Genomic DNA, 19,409 nt, shown 5'->3' with positions numbered 1-19,409 from the left:
CACCTGTCAGAATAAACCTGGATATTTTCAGGTCTTGTTGCAATTTAACATGGGCTGCTTCAGTATCTGAGGAATCATCAAAGGCGCTACACATTGTACAATCTTCAGCAACCATCCCCACTTCTGACCTTATGATGGAGGGAAGGTCATTGATGAAGCAGCTAAAGATGGTTGGGTGTGGACATTACCCTGAGGAACTCCTGCAGAGATATCCTGGAGCTGAGATGACTGACCTGCAACAATCACAACCATCTTCCAATGTGCCAGGTTTGACTCCAACCACTGGAGAGTATGCTTCCCCCTGCCACCCCGGGTTCCGAATGATTCTAGCTTTGCTCGGGCTCCTTGAAGGCATGCTGGGTTGAATATGACCTTTTATGTAAAGGGCTGCCACTCTCATCTTAGCTGTTTACAAAAGTCAACTGACATTTTGCAGAATACAAGCTAAAACTTCTAAGACAGAGTTTTTTAAACTTTTTTTTATCCATTCACTGGATGAAGGCATCGCTGACTAGGCCAGCATTTATTGTCCACCCCTAATTGCTGAGAGGGTGATTAAGAGTCAACCATATTGCAGTGGGTCTGAAGTAACATGTAGGCCAAACAGATAAGGATGGCAGATTAGTGAACCAGATGCATTATTTGCTGACAAGCAGCAAATAGTTTCACAGTTGTCATTAGACTCTTAATTCCAGATTGTTATTGAATTCAAATTCCACCATTTGCCATGGCAGGATTCGAACCCAGGCCTGACTAGGCCATCACCTTCCCTAGCATAAAATCATAGATTCCCTACAGCATGAAATCAGGCCACTTTGGCCCATCAAGTCTACACTAACCCTCTGGAGAGCATCCCACCCAGGTAACCCCCTACCCTATCTCTGTAACCCTGCATTAACCATGGCTAATCCACCTTGCCTGCACATCTCTGGACACTACGGGCAATTTAGCATGGTGAACCCACCTAACCTGCACACCTTTGGTCTGTGGGAGGAAATCCACACAGACACCGAGAGAACATGCAAATTCCACAGAAACAGTCACCCAAGAGTGGAAGCAACCTGGGTCCCTGGTGCTGTGATGCTCAAAGGGGACTATTGTTTAAGTTCGTAACCTATTGTATGAATATATTTTACCTTTATTAGGTACATTATTTTTCAGTTCATTGAGAAACTTGCTGAAAATGTCTGTTCCAGTTGACAGTAATAAAGAGACTAATTGATTTGATTTATGGATGTAAGTTTGCTCGCTGAGCTGTAAGGTTCGTTTTGAGACGTTTCGTCACCATTCTAGGTAACATCATCAGTGAGCCTCTGGTGAAGCGCTGGTGTTATGTCCCGCTTTCTATTTATGTGTTTAGGTTTCCTTGGGTTGGTGATGTCATTTCCTGTGTTGATGTCAACTAGCCACAAAAAGACATGACCCACTATCACTCGTATCCTTACATACAGATGAGGAAGGACGCCGCTTTGATTGGCACAACACATCCATCCTAGGACAAGCCAAACAGAGACACGCACGAGAATTCCTAGAAGCATGGCATTCCAACCAGAACTCCATCAACAAACACATTGATTTGGAGCCGCCCATCTACCACCCTCTGAGAAAAAGAACAGGAAATGACATCACCAACACAGGAAATGACATCACCAACACAGGAAATGACATCACCAACACAGGAAATGACATCACCAACACAGGAAATGACATCAACACGGGAAATGACATCACCAACTCAAAGAAACCTAAACACATAAATAGAAAGTGGAACATAACACCAGCGCTTCACCAGAGGCTCACTGATGATGTTACCTGGAATGGTAACGAAACTTCTGAAAACGAACATTCCAGCTCAGCGAGCAAACTCACATCCAGAACCTCAACCTGAGCTACAAATCTTCTCAAAACTCACTGATTTGATTTATCATTGTCACATGCACCAAGATCTCACACCTAAAATGCATTGTCTGACTTGAGATGTCACCTCTTGTATATATTGATAAAACGTTTAATTATCTCAGAACAATAATGTGAGAGGAACTGGATTTTGCATTTTAATCAGTAGCCTCCTTCTTCACTGATTTAAAAATTCAACAACATGTGGCCAGTTTTAGAGTTGTTACCTTTCTGCTTATAAATTCTGTGTCTTATACCATCTCCCTTGCACTACATTTGAGGAGGGAGCTGGGCTACGAAAGCTTGCATTTTCAATTAAACCTCTTGGACTGTTACCTGATATTGTGTGATTTTTTTTTTTACCTTGTCCATCCTAGTCCAACACTGGCACCTCCACTTCAGAGACAGAGAAGGTGCAAGAAAGATCAACTCTAACATGTGAGAGTTCCATTCATAAGCCTAAGGACAGCAAGGAAGAAGCTGTTCTTATTTTGTTAATGGATGAAACATTTTCATCTCTGTTACAACTCATGAAGTAGTGGGATTTGATTTCCAGTCCTCTCCTCCCATTGGTGAGAACAACGGTAAGATTCCAACAAGATAAACAATGAGTTATGCTTCCTCTTTCAGTTGTTGGTGGAGAGCGAAATTTCAGCCAGGACATCAGTAGCAATCCGTATGCTAGGTTTGAATATTATTTCATTGAAAGGCAGACCAGGCTTATGTGGCAAGTGGCCTACTCCTCTTCATGGTTTGTACGCAACACAGAAAACTCTCTACTGGTTGGAGTAAGACATAGGAAAACGGAAAGGAAGACTGTTGTGGTTCTTGGCGGTCAGTCACTTCAGTTTCAGGACATCTCTGCAGGAGTTCCTCAGGGGTGTGTCCCAGGATGAACCATCTTCATCTGCTTCATCAATGACCTTCCTTCCATCAGAAGATTAGAAATGGGGTGTTCACTGATGATCGTGCAATGTTCAGCATCATTCATGATTCCTCAGATACTGAAGCAGTCCATGTTCAAATATAACAAGACCTGGACAATATCCAGGCTTGGGCAGACAAGTGGCAAGTAATATTGCACCACAAAAATGCCAGGGAATAACCATCTCCAGTAAGTGACAACCAAACCACTGTCCCTTGACATTCATTGGCACTACTAACACTGAATCCCTGCCAGCAACATCCTTGGGTTACTAAATAAAAACCAATCTGCAATCTCCAAAACTTCCACATCCTTCTGGTAATGTGGCGACCAAAACTGCACTCTCCAAATGCGGCCAAATTTTTGTAAAGCTGCGACATGGATTGACAACTCTTGTACTCCATGCCCTGGCCGATGAAAGCAAGCAATGCCATATGCCTTCTTAATAACTTTGGCCACCTGCGTTGTCACTTTTAGGGAACTGCGGACCTGCATATCCAGATCCATCTGAATGTTACTATTCCTAAGGGTTCTGCCATTTACAGTATAATTCACACCTAAATTTGATCCACCGAAATGCATCACCTCAAATTTTCCTGGATTATAATCCATCTGCCATTTCTGTGCCAAGTAACCAAACCATAAACTTGTTTTTTTTACAATTATCAGCACGATATGGAATCCAGTGATATTTTTGGTTAGTGGTATTCCCAAGGATACAAACAGAAGTTACTGGAAAAGCTCAGCAGGTCTGGCAGCATCTGTAAAGAAAAAAAAATCAGAGTTAGCATTTTAGGTCCGGTCACCCTTCCTCAGAACTGATGGTAGTTTGGAAAACATTGGTTTATATGCAGAAAATAGGAAGAGAGAAGGGGTAGGGAGTAAATGGTAGCATAAAGAATAGAGCCCAAAGAAACAGAAGAGCAGTTGGATAGACAAAGAAATTGATAACGATCTGGCTGGGAGGGGGAATAGCTTTTAGTGGGGACTATTAGTGACTAACAATGGGTAGTGTGTATGTTGGGGTTGAAGGAAGAGTAGACCAGGGTGTCCCAGATGGAACAGTCCCTGTGGAAGGCGGACAAGGGAGGGAATGGGATTGTGTGTTTGGTAGGTGGACTGGCCGCTAATATCCACTGTAAACCCACTGACACCCACAGCAACCTGGATTATACAACCTCTCAACCTGCTTTAGCCTCCCTGCTCCTCTGATGCAGCTTGGCCTGCTGTGTTCATCCAGCTCTACACCTTGTTATCTCCTGTAATAACACCAGCCCATTCTCTCAGTTCTTCCATCTCTGTCATATATGTTGTCAAGGGAGTAGGTGAAATTTCCACCTTCTTCCTCAACCGAAGATTCCCCAGCTCCATGGTTGTCAGGGCTCTCAACCAGGTCCAGCCCATCACCCGCATGTCTGCCCTCACCCCTTCTCTTTGCTCGCGATAGGGCTCCCTTATCCACACCTACCATCCCACCAGCATCCACATCCAGAAGATCATCAGACACCATTTCCGCCACCTCCAGCGAGATGCCACCACCAGACACACATTCCCCTCCCCTCCCCTCCCTTTTCTGCCTTCCACAGAGACCATTTCCTCTGAGACACCCTGTTCCATACTTCCTTCACCCCCAGCACCTCCCCACAGTCCCACGGCACTTTCCCCTGTAACGGGCAAAGGTGTTACACCTGACCATTTACCTCCTTCCTCCCCAGTATCCAAGGGCCCAAACATACCTTCCAGATGAAGCAACTTTTCACCTGCACTTCCCAGAATCTAGTCTACTGCATTCACTGCTCACAATGTGGTCTCCTATACATTGGGGAAACAAAGTACAGACTTGGTAACCGCATGGCAGAACATCTACGTTCTTCTCACAAAAAAACACTTTGAGCCACCTTTGCCTATGCCTTTAACAAACCACCCTGTTCCCTGGCCAACATCTCTGATCTGGCTTACTGCAGTGTTCCAGCGAAGCTCAGCGCAAACCGGAAGAATAACACCTCATTTTCCGCTCGGGGACCCTATAGCCCCCTGGACTCAATATCGAGTTCAATAACTTTATGGCCTAAACTCACCCATGTCACAGCCCCCCACCCCACACACCAGGCCTTGTGTGACATAGCCTGCCACTGTATACTACCAATTGTTAGCCACTAACAGTTCCCATTAACAACTATTCACCTTCTTAGCCAAATCGTTATCAACTCCCTTGTCTACCCACCTGTTCTTCTCTCTTCAGGCTCTACTCTTTATCTTATCGTTTACTCCCTACCCCAGACCTCTCCCTATATTTTTTTCATATAAACCAACATTTTCCCAGCTTTAATGGGAACTGCAGATGCTGGAGAATCCAAGATAACGAAATGTGAGGCTGGATGAACACAGCAGGCCCAGCAGCATCTCAGGAGCACAAAAGCTGACGTTTCGGGCCTAGACCTTTTCCCAGCTACCATCAGTTCTGAGAAAGGGTCACTGGACCCAAAATGTTAACTCTGATTTTTCTTCACAGATGCTGCCAGTCCTACTGAGCGTTTCCAGCAGTTTCAGTTTTTGTTCCTGATTTACAGCATCCACTGTTCTTTTGTTTTTTATGATTTAAGTGTCTAAGGGTGTGGGGTTGCGAGGTCCTTGCTGAAATGGGAGGGATGTGACTGAAGAAGTGCATGTGCAGGCAGAAAGCTAAAAGATGGAAGAATGGGCAGAGGTCCAGCTAAGCAACTGCTGAAGGTGCAGCTAATACACAAGTAATTCTCAGGATCTGCTGAGTTTTAAATGGCAAATGGACTCAAATGCTTCTGTTTATGTATTTCTTATGAGGACTGAGCATTTAAAAATTGCTTTTAAAAATATCTAGAAGTAGAAGAAGTTGAGTTAAACGTCCAGCAGGGGGCCAGTGCTCTACTTTAATGAAGCAGTAGCAGTTGATTATAGCCCAATCGGTGACTGACTGACTACGCTGCTCAATTGCTCAGTATTTCACGAAATACTCAGCCCAGTCAAGCATTTATTATGAAAAGAACAGCTGGGATTTTAGGGCCTTGTGTAACAGTGATAGTGTCCCTGCCCCTTAGCCTGGAGGCCTGGGTTCAAGCTCCACCTGCTCCAGAGTTGTATAATAATATCGCTAATGGATTGGTTAAAAATAAGGAGCTGGAATCTTTAGTGTTGTAATTTGTTATTTGTGTAATTTGTTAAACGTGTGAGCAAACAAGCTGAGTTTTCTTGAGATTTGGTGATGGGAAGGAAGAGAGCTGGGGGTGTGAGGTCGATGATGGGAGTGTTGGTATGTGTGGGAGGAAGGATCCAGGAGGGGAAGTTGGTGGTTATGTGAGAGATGAGAACTGCAGATGCTGGAAAATCCAAGATAACAAAGTGTGGAGCTGGATGAACACAGCAGGCCCAGTAGCATCTTAGGAGCACAAAAGCTGACGTTTCGGGCCTGGAACCTTCATCAGAAAAGGGGGAGGGGGAGAGGATTCTGAAATAAATAGGAAGAGAGGGGGAGGCGGACCGAAGATGGATAGTGGAGAAGATAGGTGGAGAGGAGAGTATAGGTGGGGAGGTAGGGAGGGGATTGGTCAGTCCGGGGAGGCCGGACAGGTCAAGGGGGTGGGATGAGGTTAGTAGGTAGGAAATGGAGGTATGGCTTGAGGTGAGAGGTGGGGGTAGGTGAGTGGACGAACAGGTTAGGGAGGCGGGAATGAGCTGGGCTGGTTTTGGGATGCAGTAGGGGGAGGGGAGATTTTGAAGCTGGTGAAATCCACATTGGTACCATTGGGCTGCAGGGTTCCCAAGCGGAATATGAGTTGCTGTTCCTGCAACCTTAAGGTGGCATCGTTGTGGCACTGCAGGAGGCCCAGAATGGACATGTCATCTAAGGAAAGGGAGGGGGAGTTAAAATGGTTGGCGACTGGGAGGTGCAGTGGTTTATTGTGAACAGAGCGGAGGTGTTCTGCAAAGCGGTCCCCAAGCCTCCGCTTGGTTTCCCCAATGTACAGGAAGCCACAACAGGTACAGTGGATGCAGTATATCACATCTACTTGATGTGGAAAGTCATCTTGGGGCCTGGGATGTGGGTGAGGGAGGAGGTGTGGGGGCAAGTGTAGCACTTCCTGCGGTTGCAGGGGAAATGCCAGGTGTGGTGGGCTTGGAGGGGAGTGTGGAGCGGACAAGGGAGTCACGGAGAGAGTGGTCTCTCCAGAAGGCAAACAAGGGTGGGGTTGGAAACATGTCTTTGGTGGACAGGTCAGATTGTAGATGGTGGAAATGTCGGAGGATGATGCATTGTATCTGAAGGTTGGTGGGGCGGTATGTGAGGACGAGTTCCAGAGGTTGGTGGAGTAGCATGATGCTGCTTGGCCTGCTGTGTTCATCCAGCTCCACACTTTGTTGTCTTGGTGTTTATGTGAAACAAGCTTGCAAGAAACCCCTTGTAAGTTTCTGAAAGTCTTTTGATGCCTAATTCAACGTGTGGTTATCAGTCTGTGAAATATCGATAAGGTGGTTTAGAGGGCAATAGTTACTTACCTTCATTGGGTGAGGGATTGAATATACGTACAGGGGCACAATGCTGGAACTGGTTAGGCAGCAGCTGGAGGTTTGTGTGCAGTTGTGATCACTACGTTACAGGAAGAAGATAATTGCAGTGGAGTTATAAGAATATTGTGAGATTTGAAAATTGCAGCTATGTGGAAAGATGGGATAGGCTGGGGTTCTTGAACTAGGAACAGAGGAGGCTAAGGGCTGACCTGATCGAGGTGTAGAAAATAATGAGGAGCTTGGATGGGGTGGGTGTGGAAGACCTGTTTCCCCCAGCAGAGAGGTCAGTCGCCACTGGGCCCAGATTTACAGGACAGTGGAAGGATTAGGGGAGATGTTTGGAAAGCCAGTTTCACCCAGAGAATGGTAAGTGTCTGGAATTCGCTGCCCATTTTAATGGTTGAGGTGGAAACTCTCTTCTCATTGAAGAAGAACTTGGATCAGCTCCTGACATACTGGAACCTGCAAGGCTGTGAACCAGGGGCTGGGAATGGGTTGAGAATGGATGGCTGGCTTATTCAGCGAGCACAGACACAATGGGCTGAATGGTCTCTTTCTGTGCTGTAACTTTTCTGCAGAAATTGGGGTTAGTATATTGAGATGGTTGACACACAGGAAATAAAAACTAGGAATAAATGGGTCTTTTTCTAACTGACAGGCAGTGACTAGTGAAGTATCACAGGGGTCAGTGCTAAAATCCGAGCTATGCACCATATACATTAATGATGAGGGAGCTAAATGTAATTTTTTCAAATTTTCAGACAATACAATTCTGGGTGGAAGGGTGAGCTGTGACAAGGAAGCAGAAATGCTTCAATGTGGCTTGGACAGGCTGAGTGAGTGGGCTAATGTATGGCCAAATCGCTTTAGTATGGGTCAGTGAGACATTATCCACTTTGGGAGCAAAAATAGGAAGGCAGATCATTATTTGGCTATAAATTGAGAGTCAGGAATGGTCAATGAGACCTGTGCTGGAGTGGGACTTGCAGGGAGGGGATGTTCCTATAGATCAGTTGCCCTTGTGCTTTGAGATAGGAGTGTTTGTGGGTTTAGAACGTAGTTGCCTGAAGACCTTTGGTAAATTTCTGCAGTGCACTTGTTGATAATACACACTGCTACTGAGCGTCAGTGGTTGGAGGAAGTGGGTATGTGTGGATATGGTGTCAAGCTTCTTGAGTGTTGTTGGGGCTACACTCATCCAGACAAGTGGGAGTATTCCATCACACTTCTGACTTGTGCCTTGTAGATGGTGGACAGGCTTTGAGTCATAAGGTGGGTTCCTCACCTCAGTACTCCCAGCTTCTGGCCTGCTCTTGTAGCCACTGTGTTTATATGGTGAGTCCAGTTGAGTTTCCTGATATTCCCCTGGATATTGACAGGGGGATTCAGTGATGGCAACACCACTGAATGTCAAGGGGTAGTGGTCATAGCCTGGCACTTGTGTGGCGTGAATGATACTTGCTACTTGTCATTCCATGCCTGAATTTTGCCTAGGTGCTGTCACATTTGGACATGGACTGCTTCAGTTGTGAATGGTGCTGAACATTGCGCAATCATCAGCAAACATTCCCACTTATGACCTTTATGATGAAGTGAATGTCATTGATGAAGCAGCTGAAGATGGGTTGGCCTAGGCCACTACACTGAGGAATTCCTGCAAAAATGACCTGGAGCTGAACTAGCTGATCTCCAACAACACGAACATCTTCCAATGTGTCAGACATGAGTCCAACTAGTGGAGAGTATCCCCCCTCCACCAACACCAGTTGATTCCAGTTTTGCTAGGGCTCCTTGATGCCGCACTTGGATGAATGCAGCCTTGATGTCAAGGGCTGTCACTCTCACCTCTGGAATTCGCTCTTTTGTCCATGTTTGAACCAAGGCTGTGATGAGATCAAGAGCTGAGTGGTTATGATTGTATTTGCGCGAGTTCAGAAGAATGAGGGCTGATCTCATGGAAACCTATAAAATTCTAACAGGACTAGGGGTGTGTGGGGTATAGGGGGATGGATCTGGTGGGATTCTTAAGGGGCAGTGTGGACTTGTTGGGCCGAAGGGCCTGTTTCCACACTGTAGACAATCTAATCTAGACAAGGAAAACTTCTTGTTTTCACTAAGAAGCTAAATAGAGCTTTTGTGGCTAAAGGGGTCAAGGGACAAGGAGGGAGAATGGGATTAAAGAATTGACCTCAATGATCAGTTATGGTCATGTTTATTTTTTATTTTTTGTTGAATTCAAATTCCACCCTGTGCTGTGGTAGGATTTGAACCTGCGTCTCTGGATTAACAGCCCAGCAATAATTCCATGAGGCCATCGCCTCCCCAGGGTTGAATGGGAGAATAGGCTCCAGGGTTGAATGACCTACTCCTTCTCCTGTCTTCTGTGTTTCTCTATTCTCTACCCTAGAGAATGGGCAGAACCACAAACATTTTGATTTATGTAGCATTTATATAGCACCTTGCAAACTTCACAACATCCCAATACTTTCCATGACCAATGAAGTCCATTTGAAATAAAAACAGAAGGTGCAAGAAATGCTCAGCAGCTCTGGCAGCTTCTGTAGAGAGAGAGAGAGAGAGAGAGAGAGACTGTGTGAATCTTTCATCCCAACAGATTGAGCTGAACCCCTTGTACTGGTGAATGCATGTTGAGGCACAGTGGCTAGGAAGGGTTTTGGCCTGACTCACGTGCTCCTTGGATGCTGTCTGACCTGGTGCATAGGAAAATGGTCATGGTTAGAGATCAAATATTTTAGCTGCAGGAGATCAGTAGGGTAATTGCTGTAATCCTGGCTTTAAGCTATAGCTGTGTAAATAGTGCTCACAAATGGTGCCTGGTTACTTGCTTTCTAATCATCCAGCAATCTTGCAATTTCTGGTTTTAAAACAACCCTTTTTTTTCATTTCAATCACAATTTAAAAATACACAAAAACAAAAAGACAGTCTTTAGGTTCAACCAAAACTCTATCCTTCTGAAGGAGGGTCGCTGGACTCAACGTAACTCTGCTTTCTCTCTGCAGATGTTGCCAGACCTTCTGAGTTTTTTTTAGCAGTTCCTGTTTTTGCCTGCAGAAGTTGAGCTGAGTTTCTGGTCTAACAGTCTAGCATTAATACCACTAGACCATCGCCTCTGCTGACAGACTGTGATGCCTCCACAGTGCACAATCAATGCAGTCCCTGCCTGAAGAAGATTGTGAGGATGTGATGTTCCCCATGATTTAATTTACTTCTCCTTGGGTCAGACACCCCAATTACCAATTACAATTTAATCTTTGGCACCGTAAGATGTGAGATGTGACATCATTGCACTATTTGAAGGAAATATTGCCCAAAAATGTGAAATTATTGTTGTTTTTGAATATTCACTGATGGGATATGGGCATTTCTGGCTGGACTAGTATTTATTACTTGTCAGTAGTTGCCCTTGAGAAGGTGATGGTGATCTATCTTCTTAAACCAGACTGGAGTCCATGTGCTGTAAGTAGGCTCATAACGTCCTTAGGAAGGGAGCTGCCATATTTTGACCCAGTGACACCTAAGGAATGACGATAAATTTCCATATCAGATAGAACATAGAACAGTACAGATGGTGAGTATCTTGGTGGGGAACTTGCAAGTGGTGATGTTACCATGTATCTGCTGCCCTTTTTCCTTCTGGATGGAAGTGGTTGTGTGTTTGGAAAGTGCTGTCTGAGGATCTTTGGTGAATTTCTGCAGTGCATGTTGTAGATGGTACACACTGCTGCTACTGAGTGTTGGTGGCAAAGGGAGTGAATGGCACCACATCCGCAATCAAGCGGCTGCTTTCTCCTGGATGGTATCAAGCTTCTTGAGTGTTGTTGGAGCTGCACCCATCCAGGCAACTGGGAATCTTTATAAATGACCTGGATGAGGAAGTGGAAGGGTGGGTTAGTAAGTTTGCTGATAATATGAAGGTTGGTGGAGTTGTGGACAGTGTGGAGGGCTGTTGCCGGTTGCAACGGAACATTGACAGGATACTGAGCTGGGCATAAAAGTGACAGATGGAATTCAACCCGGAAAAGTGTGAAGTAATTCATTTTGGAAGGTCAAATTTGAATGCGGAATACAGGGTTAATGGCAAGATTCTTGGCAGTGTGGAGGAACAGAGGAATCTTGGGGCCCATGTCCATAAATCCCTCAAAGTTGCCACCCAAGTTGATAGGGTTGTTAAGAAGGTGCATGTTTTGTTGGCTTTCATTGGCAGGGGGGTTGAGTTTAAGAGCTGTAAGGTTATTCTGCAGCTCTATAAAACCCTGGAATACTGTGTTCAGTTCTGGTTGCCTCATTGTAGGAAGGATGTGGAAGCTAGGGAGAGTGTGCAGAGGAGATTTACCAGGATGCTGCCTGGAATGGAGGGCAGATCTTATGAGGAAAGGTTGAGGAAGCTGGGGCTTTTCTTATTGGGGTGAAGAAGGATGAGTGGTGATTTTATAGAGATGTACAAGATGATGAGAAGCACAGATAGAGTGGACAGCCAGAGACTTTTTCCCAGGGTGGAAATGACTATTATGAGGGGGCATAATTTTAAGATGATTGAAGGAAGGTATAGGGAGATGTCAGAGGTAGGTTCTTCACACAGAGAGTGGAAGGTGCATGGGATACACTGCCAGCGATGGTAGTGGAGTCAGATACATTAGGGACATTTAAACGACTCTTGGATAGGCACATGGATGATAGTAAAATGTGGGGTATGCAGGTTAGTTTGATCTTTGAGTAGGATAATAGGTTGGCACAACATCGTGGGCCGAAAGGCCTGTACTGTGCTGTACTGTTCTATGTTCCATTCCATCACAGTCCTGACCTGTGCTTTATATGTGGTGGACAGACTCTGGGGAGTCAGGAGATGAGTTACTCGCTGCAGTATTCCGAGCTTCTGACCTTCCCTTGTAGCTACTGTGTTTATGTGGTGAGTCCAGTTGAGTTTCTGGTCGATGGGAGACCCCAGGATGTTGGGAGTGGAGGACTTGGTGATAGTGATCCCAGTGAATGTCAAGAGGCAATAGAGAGAAGTTTAACTACAAAAATACCCAAGATGAAGGAGCTCAGTTTTGTTGCGATAGGACATAGAACACCATAAGACCATAAGACATAGGAGTGGAAGTAAGGCCATTCGGCCCATCACGTCCACTCCGCCATTTAGATCATGGCTGATGGGCATTTCAACTCCACTTCCCTGCACTCTCCCCATAGCCCTTGATTCCTTTTGAGATCAAGAATTTGTCGATCTCTGCCTTGAAAGCATGCAACGTTGCGGCCTCCACTGCACTCTGCGGCAATGAATTCCACGAGCCCACCACTCTCTGGCTGAAGAAATGTCATCTCATTTCAGTTTTAAATTGACCCCCTCTAATTTTAAGGCTGTGCCCACGGGTCCTAGTCTGCCCGCCTAACGGAAACAACTTCCTAGCGTCCACCCCTTCTAAGCCATGCATTATGTTGTAAGTTTCTATTAGATCTCCCCTCAACCTTCTAAACTCTAATGAGGACAATCCCAGGATCCTTAGTCGTTCATCATACGTTAAACCTACCATTCCAGGGATCATCCGTGTGAATCTTCGCTGGACACGCTCCAGGGCTAGTATGTCCTTTCTGAGGTGTGGGGCCCAAAATTGGACGCAGTATTCTAAATGGGGCCTAACTAGAGCTTTATAAAGCCTCAGAAGCACATCGCTGCTTTTATATTCCAACCCTCTTGAGATAAACGACAACATTATATTTGCTTTCTTAATTACGGACTCTACCTGCAAGTTAACCTTTAGAGAATCCTGGACCAACACTCCCAGATCCCTTTGTACTTCTGATTTGTGAATTTTCTCACCATTTAGAAAATAGTCCATGCCTGTATTCTTTTTTCCAAAATGCAAAACCTCACATTTACTCACATTGAATTTCATCAGCCATTTCCTAGACCACTCTCCTAAACTGTTTAAATCTTTCTGCAGCTTCCCCACCTCCTCAGTACTACCTGCCTGTCCACCTGTCTTCATATCATTGGCAAACTTCGCCAGAATGCCCCCAGTCCCTTCATCCAGATGGCAAACTTCGCCAGAATGTCCCCAGTCCCTTCAACACAGAACAGTACAGCAAAGTACAGGCCCTTCGGCCCACGATGTTGTGCTGAACTTTTACCCTAAACCTAAAGTCTATTTAACCTCCACCCCTACCTTATACTATCATCCATATGCCTATCTAATAGCCGCTTAAATGCCCCTAATGAGGCCGACTCCACTCCCCTCTCCGGCAATGCATTCCAGCCCTGGCCACTCTCTGAGTAAAGAACCTACCTCTGATGTCTCCCCTGTATCTACCTCCACTCACTCTAAAACTATGTCTCCTTGTAAGTAGCTACCTCCACCCGAGGAAAAAGTCTCTGGCTGTCTACTCTATATCTCTGATCCTTTTGTACACCTCTATCAAGTCACCCCTTATCCTTTGTCGTTCTAAAGAGAAAAGCCCTAGCTCTCTCGATGTTTCCTCGTAAGACCTTCCCTCCATTCCGGGCAACATCCTGATAAATCTCCTCTGCACCTTTTCCAACGCTTCCAATTCTTTCCTGTAATGAGGTGACCAGAACTGGACACAATACTTCATTTGTATCTGAACTAGGCTTTTGTATAGCTGGAGCATAACTTCATGACTCTTGAACTCAATCCATGTATTAATGAAAGCTAACACACCATTTGCCTTCTTAACAACTCTAGCCACCTGGGTGGCAGCTTTCAGGGAACTGTAAACATGAACCCCAAGATCCCTCTGCTCCTCCACACTGCCAAGAATCTTTCCATTAACCCTGTATTCTGCTTTCAAGTTTGTCCTTCCAAAATGAATCACCTCACACTTTTCAGGGTTAAACTCTATTTGCCACTTCTCAACCCAGCAACAGACCCAGATCTGGTTAGGTTTATTCCAAAAGGCATTTTGAATCATTATAAATTTTGGCTAATCTATAGTAAGATTGCAGAGCACTGTGTTGAAAAAAATCTGTTGTAACCCATTTCATAACCAATCTCCAAAACTACTGCTTCATTCCAGCCAGTAAGATACCTTACAGAGTAAAGGACATTATCATTTTCAGGAATCCAGCCATCTTCCTGAAGAAGATATCTTTGTTTACTAGATCTTTAGAAACGTTCATTATTGTTTTATAGTGCAGCAGCCGTGTTCCAATGGACATTCATTTGGATTTGTCTCCATCATTTACTGTAGTTATCAAATTCTAATCTTTCTTTCAGTTTGCAAAACGGATTTCATGAGAGCGGATGAGCAGGTTTGGACTCAAACCCTGGGACAAGGAGAACTGCTGTTGGTTGGAAGAAGTGATGAGGACTCAGCAAGGATTCAGGAATTATCAGGGGAGATTCTATTATTTCTTCCAGAAAGCTCTTTAAAACAACTGTTACTCCCTTACTCATGTTACATGGAGCCTGGGATTGAATTGAAAAATGATGACCAATAGAGGTAAGTGACCCAACCTTATATTAACTCATCTGTTGAAATGTCACCTTTCCGGTTCAATTTATTGGAGTTCACAAGAACAACACATTACGGCGCGTGCACTCCCACGCACACAAACACGTGCGCATTACACAAGGCTGGAGAAAGTAAGATGATTATTTTATGGGAATGGCTGAAAAGTGCTGGCGGTTTTGGGGAAGCAAGTGGCTTTTCTCTTTGCTGGAACATTATGAAAGAACTTTGCAAAGTGGTAGGCGGTAAGGAGTTGGCACGTGCCCATTGTTGCCCCCTGAGCCTCAACAGTTTCCATGGATTTGGGATTTTTCTACGAGTAATGTATCATGATAAAGCATTGGACTGTTTCTTTAAAACATTGTTTCTAAAATAAAGTGTCTTTTCTTTCCAGTTTGATTGCTTTGTGGAATTTACACATACAGTAATTCAAAAAGTCTCTTGACTGAATTAGTTATTATCACTCATTCTTGTGAAGATTCTGCTCCATTCCTAGATGAATGGTATTTTTGAAATGCATCTCCCATGTGATGGGAGATGTGATGTGATACACACACACTTTATCACTTTCCCTGTTGTGAGTCTGAAGAGTATGACCACACCTGCACTTTGGGAATTCTGAAACCTGTGTTAATGTAAAGGTGGAATGAACCATTTAATTTTGGTCTGTCTCCCTCAGTTCCTTGGCAGCTATCTCCCAGCTCGGTTATAATTCTGCAGCTTGACTGCTTGTGTAACTGGTCGTTTTAGAGTGAGGCACTTGATTTTAAGCCTTGAAGTGCCTTTCTCCACATGGCGTGTTGACTGAGCTCAACCCTGCAGTCTCCAAATACAGAACTCACTGTCCTGAAGAGCTGAGCTGATCACTCCCCTCCATCACTTCCTTCACTTGGGGACACTGACACCAACTATAGCTTCATCAACCCTCTGCCAATCATTGTAAAATGCGAGGGAAGGAATCAGTTAGTGACACCTGAAAACAAGTGTTCTGATTACCTCTAATTAGTTGAAACTGAGTCCTCAGCCAATTCGATTTCCTCCACATGATATGAAGAAATGGTTGGAAACAGTGGATATTGCAAAAGCTATGGCTCCTGACAACATTCAGTAAACGTATTGAAGACTTATGCTCCAGAACTTGCCGCTCCCTTGGTCAAACTGTTCCAGTTCAGTTACAACACTCGTATCTACCCAACAACGTGGAAATGTTCAACATTCAAACAGCTACAAGTCCCTGAGGCTAACAACATCTTGGTGCCCAATCAACAACAGTATGCTTAAACTTCTCCTGGTTAATTAGTGTTCGTCCTTTCCAGCCAACTCCCAAATCAGCTGCAAATTTTTTTTAAATTTGTGGAATGTGTGTGTTGCTGGTTAGACCAAAATTTATTATCCATCCCTAATCGCCCAGAGGGCAGTTCAGAGTCAACCATTTTGTTGTGGGTCTGGAGTCACGTGTAGGCCAAACCAGGTAAGGATGGCACTTTCCTTCCCTAAAGGACATTAGTGAACAAGATGTGTTTTTCCTGACAATCAGCAAATAGTTTCATGGTCATCATTAGAGTCTTAATTCCAGATTTTTATTGAATTCAAATTCCACCATCTGCCGTGGTAAGAATTGAACCTGGGTCCCAGAATGTTTTGCTGGGTCTCAAAATTAACAGTAGCAGCATTTCCCTCTTAAAAAGTACCATTCAACGTTTAAGTCTCAACTTCAACACAGGTTCCAAACCATAGTGATGGTCTCACCACATGTGCTGTCGTGTTTCTACACCTGTCTCAATGATTATCTTTGTCATGTTATGTTCATTATGGATAATGTATAAGCATCAACCATTAGTGAATCTTTATAATGTAGATAACAAGGTGTACAGCTGGATAAACACAACAGGCCAAGCAGTATCAGACGAGCAGGAAAGCTGCCGTTTCAGGCCCAGACCCTTCTTCAGAAATGAGCAGAAATTATGACTTATTCTAGTTTGTCATTAACTGGCAATTGTGTGAAACAACATTCCCTGTTGCTTGAGCCTTTTTATAAATCTGTTTGGTCCTTCTGTGGATTTGAGTTTGAAAACTTGAGAATTTGGACACGGGATCCAAAATATTCCTGAAATTCATGGCGTGAAATGGAGTTAACATTTGAGGTCACGGTGGTCTTTCTCCATTTGGCTCCAGCTGTGAATGAAGATCATTTCCAGGAAGCAGTCTCAGTTTTGTGTGGTTTTACTGATTTTCTGACCTCATTCAATTGAGAATAAATGATTTTAAAATGAATTGTTATGGGAAAGCTTTGCAGGAAGGGACAACAGCTAGAATAGTTTTGCATTACAGTTCGGAAGATTGGACATTTGGAATTGCAGCACTGTACATTCACAATAAATTCATCAAGATATTTCATAGAATCTCTTCAGTGTGGAAACAGGCCCTTCACCCAACAAGTCCACACTGCCCCTCAGACATCCAGCCTAAACCCATCCCCCGTACTCCACCTACACATCCCTGGACATTCTGGGTAATTTAGCATGGCCCATGAACCCTAACTAGGACATCTTTGGACTGTGGGAGGAAACCGGAGCACCCGGAGAGACCCCATGCAGATACGGGGAGAATGTGCAAACTCCACAAAGACAGTCACCTGAAGTTGGAATCGAACCCGGGTTCCTGGCGCTGTGAGGCAGCAGTGCTAATCACTGAGCCAGTATGTCACCCAATATGTTCTAACAATAATCACGAACAGCTTCAGCAATTTTTAAATCCCATATGGACTAGTTGCACCTTAAAGTTCTCTCAATTTAAAAGGTTTAATGTTTTTGGTATTTTGGTATAATGTTTTCGGCCCAACATTTATGGCCCATCACTAGTTGCCTCTTGAGAAGGTGGGGGTGAGTTGCCTTCTTGAACCGCTGCAGTCCACATGCTGTGGGTTGACCCACAATGCCCTTAGGGAGGGAATTCTAGGATTTTGACCCGGTAACAGTTCAGGAACGGCAATATATTTCCAAGTCAGAATGGTGAGGGGCTGGGAGGGGAACTTGCAGGGGGTAGTGTTCCCATGTACCTGCTGCCCTTTTCCTTCCAAATGGAAGTGGTCGTGGGTTTGGAAGGTGCTGTCTGTAGATCTTTGGTAAATTTCTGCAGTGCATCTTGGAGATGGTACACACTGCTGCTACTGAGGATCAGTATGGAGGGAGGGGATGCTTTTGGATGTGGTGCCAATCAAATGGGCTGCTTGGTGCAAAGGTTCTTGAGTGTTGTTGGGGCTGCACTCATCCAGGCAAGTGGAGAGTATTCCATCACACTCCTGACTTGTGCCTTGTGGACAGTCTTCGGGGAGTCAGGATGCAAGTTACTCGCTGCAAGATTTCCAACTGCTGACTTCACTGGTCATGGGGTTGATGTCTCAGTTGTGTTTGATTCTGTGAGCGATTTCCTGCCAAATACATTATTTTACAGTAATGTTGTGAATCTATCCAAAAGTTATGTTAAAATTATTGAGTATTAGTTTGGGCCCTCTGTGGCCTTGAGATTTGATCTTTCGAGGGTTAATCATAGAATTCCTACTGTAATGAAAGTGGTTATTCAGCCCATTAAGTCTGCACTGATGCTCCGAACAGTATCCAACCCAGAACCTGCCACCCTATCCCTGTAACCCTGCATTTTCCATGGCTAATCCATTTAGCCTGCACATGTTTGGCCTGCGGGAGGAAACCCATGCAGACACAAGGAGAATATCTGTGTGGAGTTTGCAGTCGCCCAAAGGTAGAGTGGAACTCAGGCTGCTGGTGCCTTGAGGCAGCAGTGCTAACCACTGAGCTGCTGTTCCAGTTCATTTTGTTCGATGTGGTTATTGATGGAAATATTTATGGTCTGTTGTCTCTCTTGGTAGCAGCCTGTTTGGAGCAGGAGAAAACAGTTGATCATTGACAACAAGCAAAGAAATTACTGGAAAGACTCGACAGGTCTGGTAGCTTCTGTGGAGAGAAATCACAGTTAAAGTTTCGGGTCAAGTGAGCCTTCTTCAGACTGATGGTAGCTTGGAAAATATTGGTATTGTTACAGAAGATTGAGGCGGGGCGTGATGTTGGTGGGGAGTAAATGATAGTTGGAGATAGAACCCAAAGATAGAGAAAAATAGTTGAACAGATGAGTGAGTAAAGGTCAATCTGGGAGAATGAATAGCTGCTAATGGGGTCTATTAGTAACTGACAATGGGTTGTGTGGGGTCCTGTGTGAGGACAAGGCCTGGTGTGTTGGGTTAGGGTGAAGGACATGGGAAAAGGTGCTCAGACCCTAAAATTGTTGAACTCTATTTTAAGTCCAGAAAGCTGCAGAGTTCCCAAGTGGAAAATGAGGTGCTGTTCTTCCAGTTTGCGCTGAGCTTTGCTGGAGCACTGCAGCTAGCCTGGGGTCAAAGCTGTTGGCGAGGAATCACAGTGGTGGGTTGAAGTCACAAGCAAGTGGAAGCTCAAGGTCTGTTTTGTAGATGGAACGTAGGTGTTTGGCGATGAAGTGGCGACCACAGTGTGAACAGTGAATGCAGTAGACTGGATTGTGGGA

At 44.7% G+C, this 19,409-nt stretch overlaps 1 protein-coding gene across 2 annotated transcripts in view; it reads left to right on the top strand.

The window, feature by feature from the left end:
• LOC125460176 (6-phosphofructo-2-kinase/fructose-2,6-bisphosphatase 4-like) overlaps positions 1–19,409 on the top strand; it is a 127,177-nt gene that overhangs the window by 38,149 nt on the left and 69,619 nt on the right. For both annotated transcript variants that reach the window (XM_048547311.2, XM_048547312.2), the window contains exon 2: positions 14,618–14,843. In XM_048547311.2, the coding sequence (XP_048403268.1) occupies positions 14,828–14,843 (16 nt within the window). In that variant the 5' untranslated portion in view covers positions 14,618–14,827. The remainder of the gene's footprint in view (positions 1–14,617; positions 14,844–19,409) is intronic.

Source organism: Stegostoma tigrinum, chromosome 11 (assembly GCF_030684315.1).
Source record: "Stegostoma tigrinum isolate sSteTig4 chromosome 11, sSteTig4.hap1, whole genome shotgun sequence".
Taxonomy (NCBI): Eukaryota; Metazoa; Chordata; class Chondrichthyes; order Orectolobiformes; family Stegostomatidae; genus Stegostoma; species Stegostoma tigrinum.
This window is presented reverse-complemented; position numbering and strand designations above follow the sequence as displayed.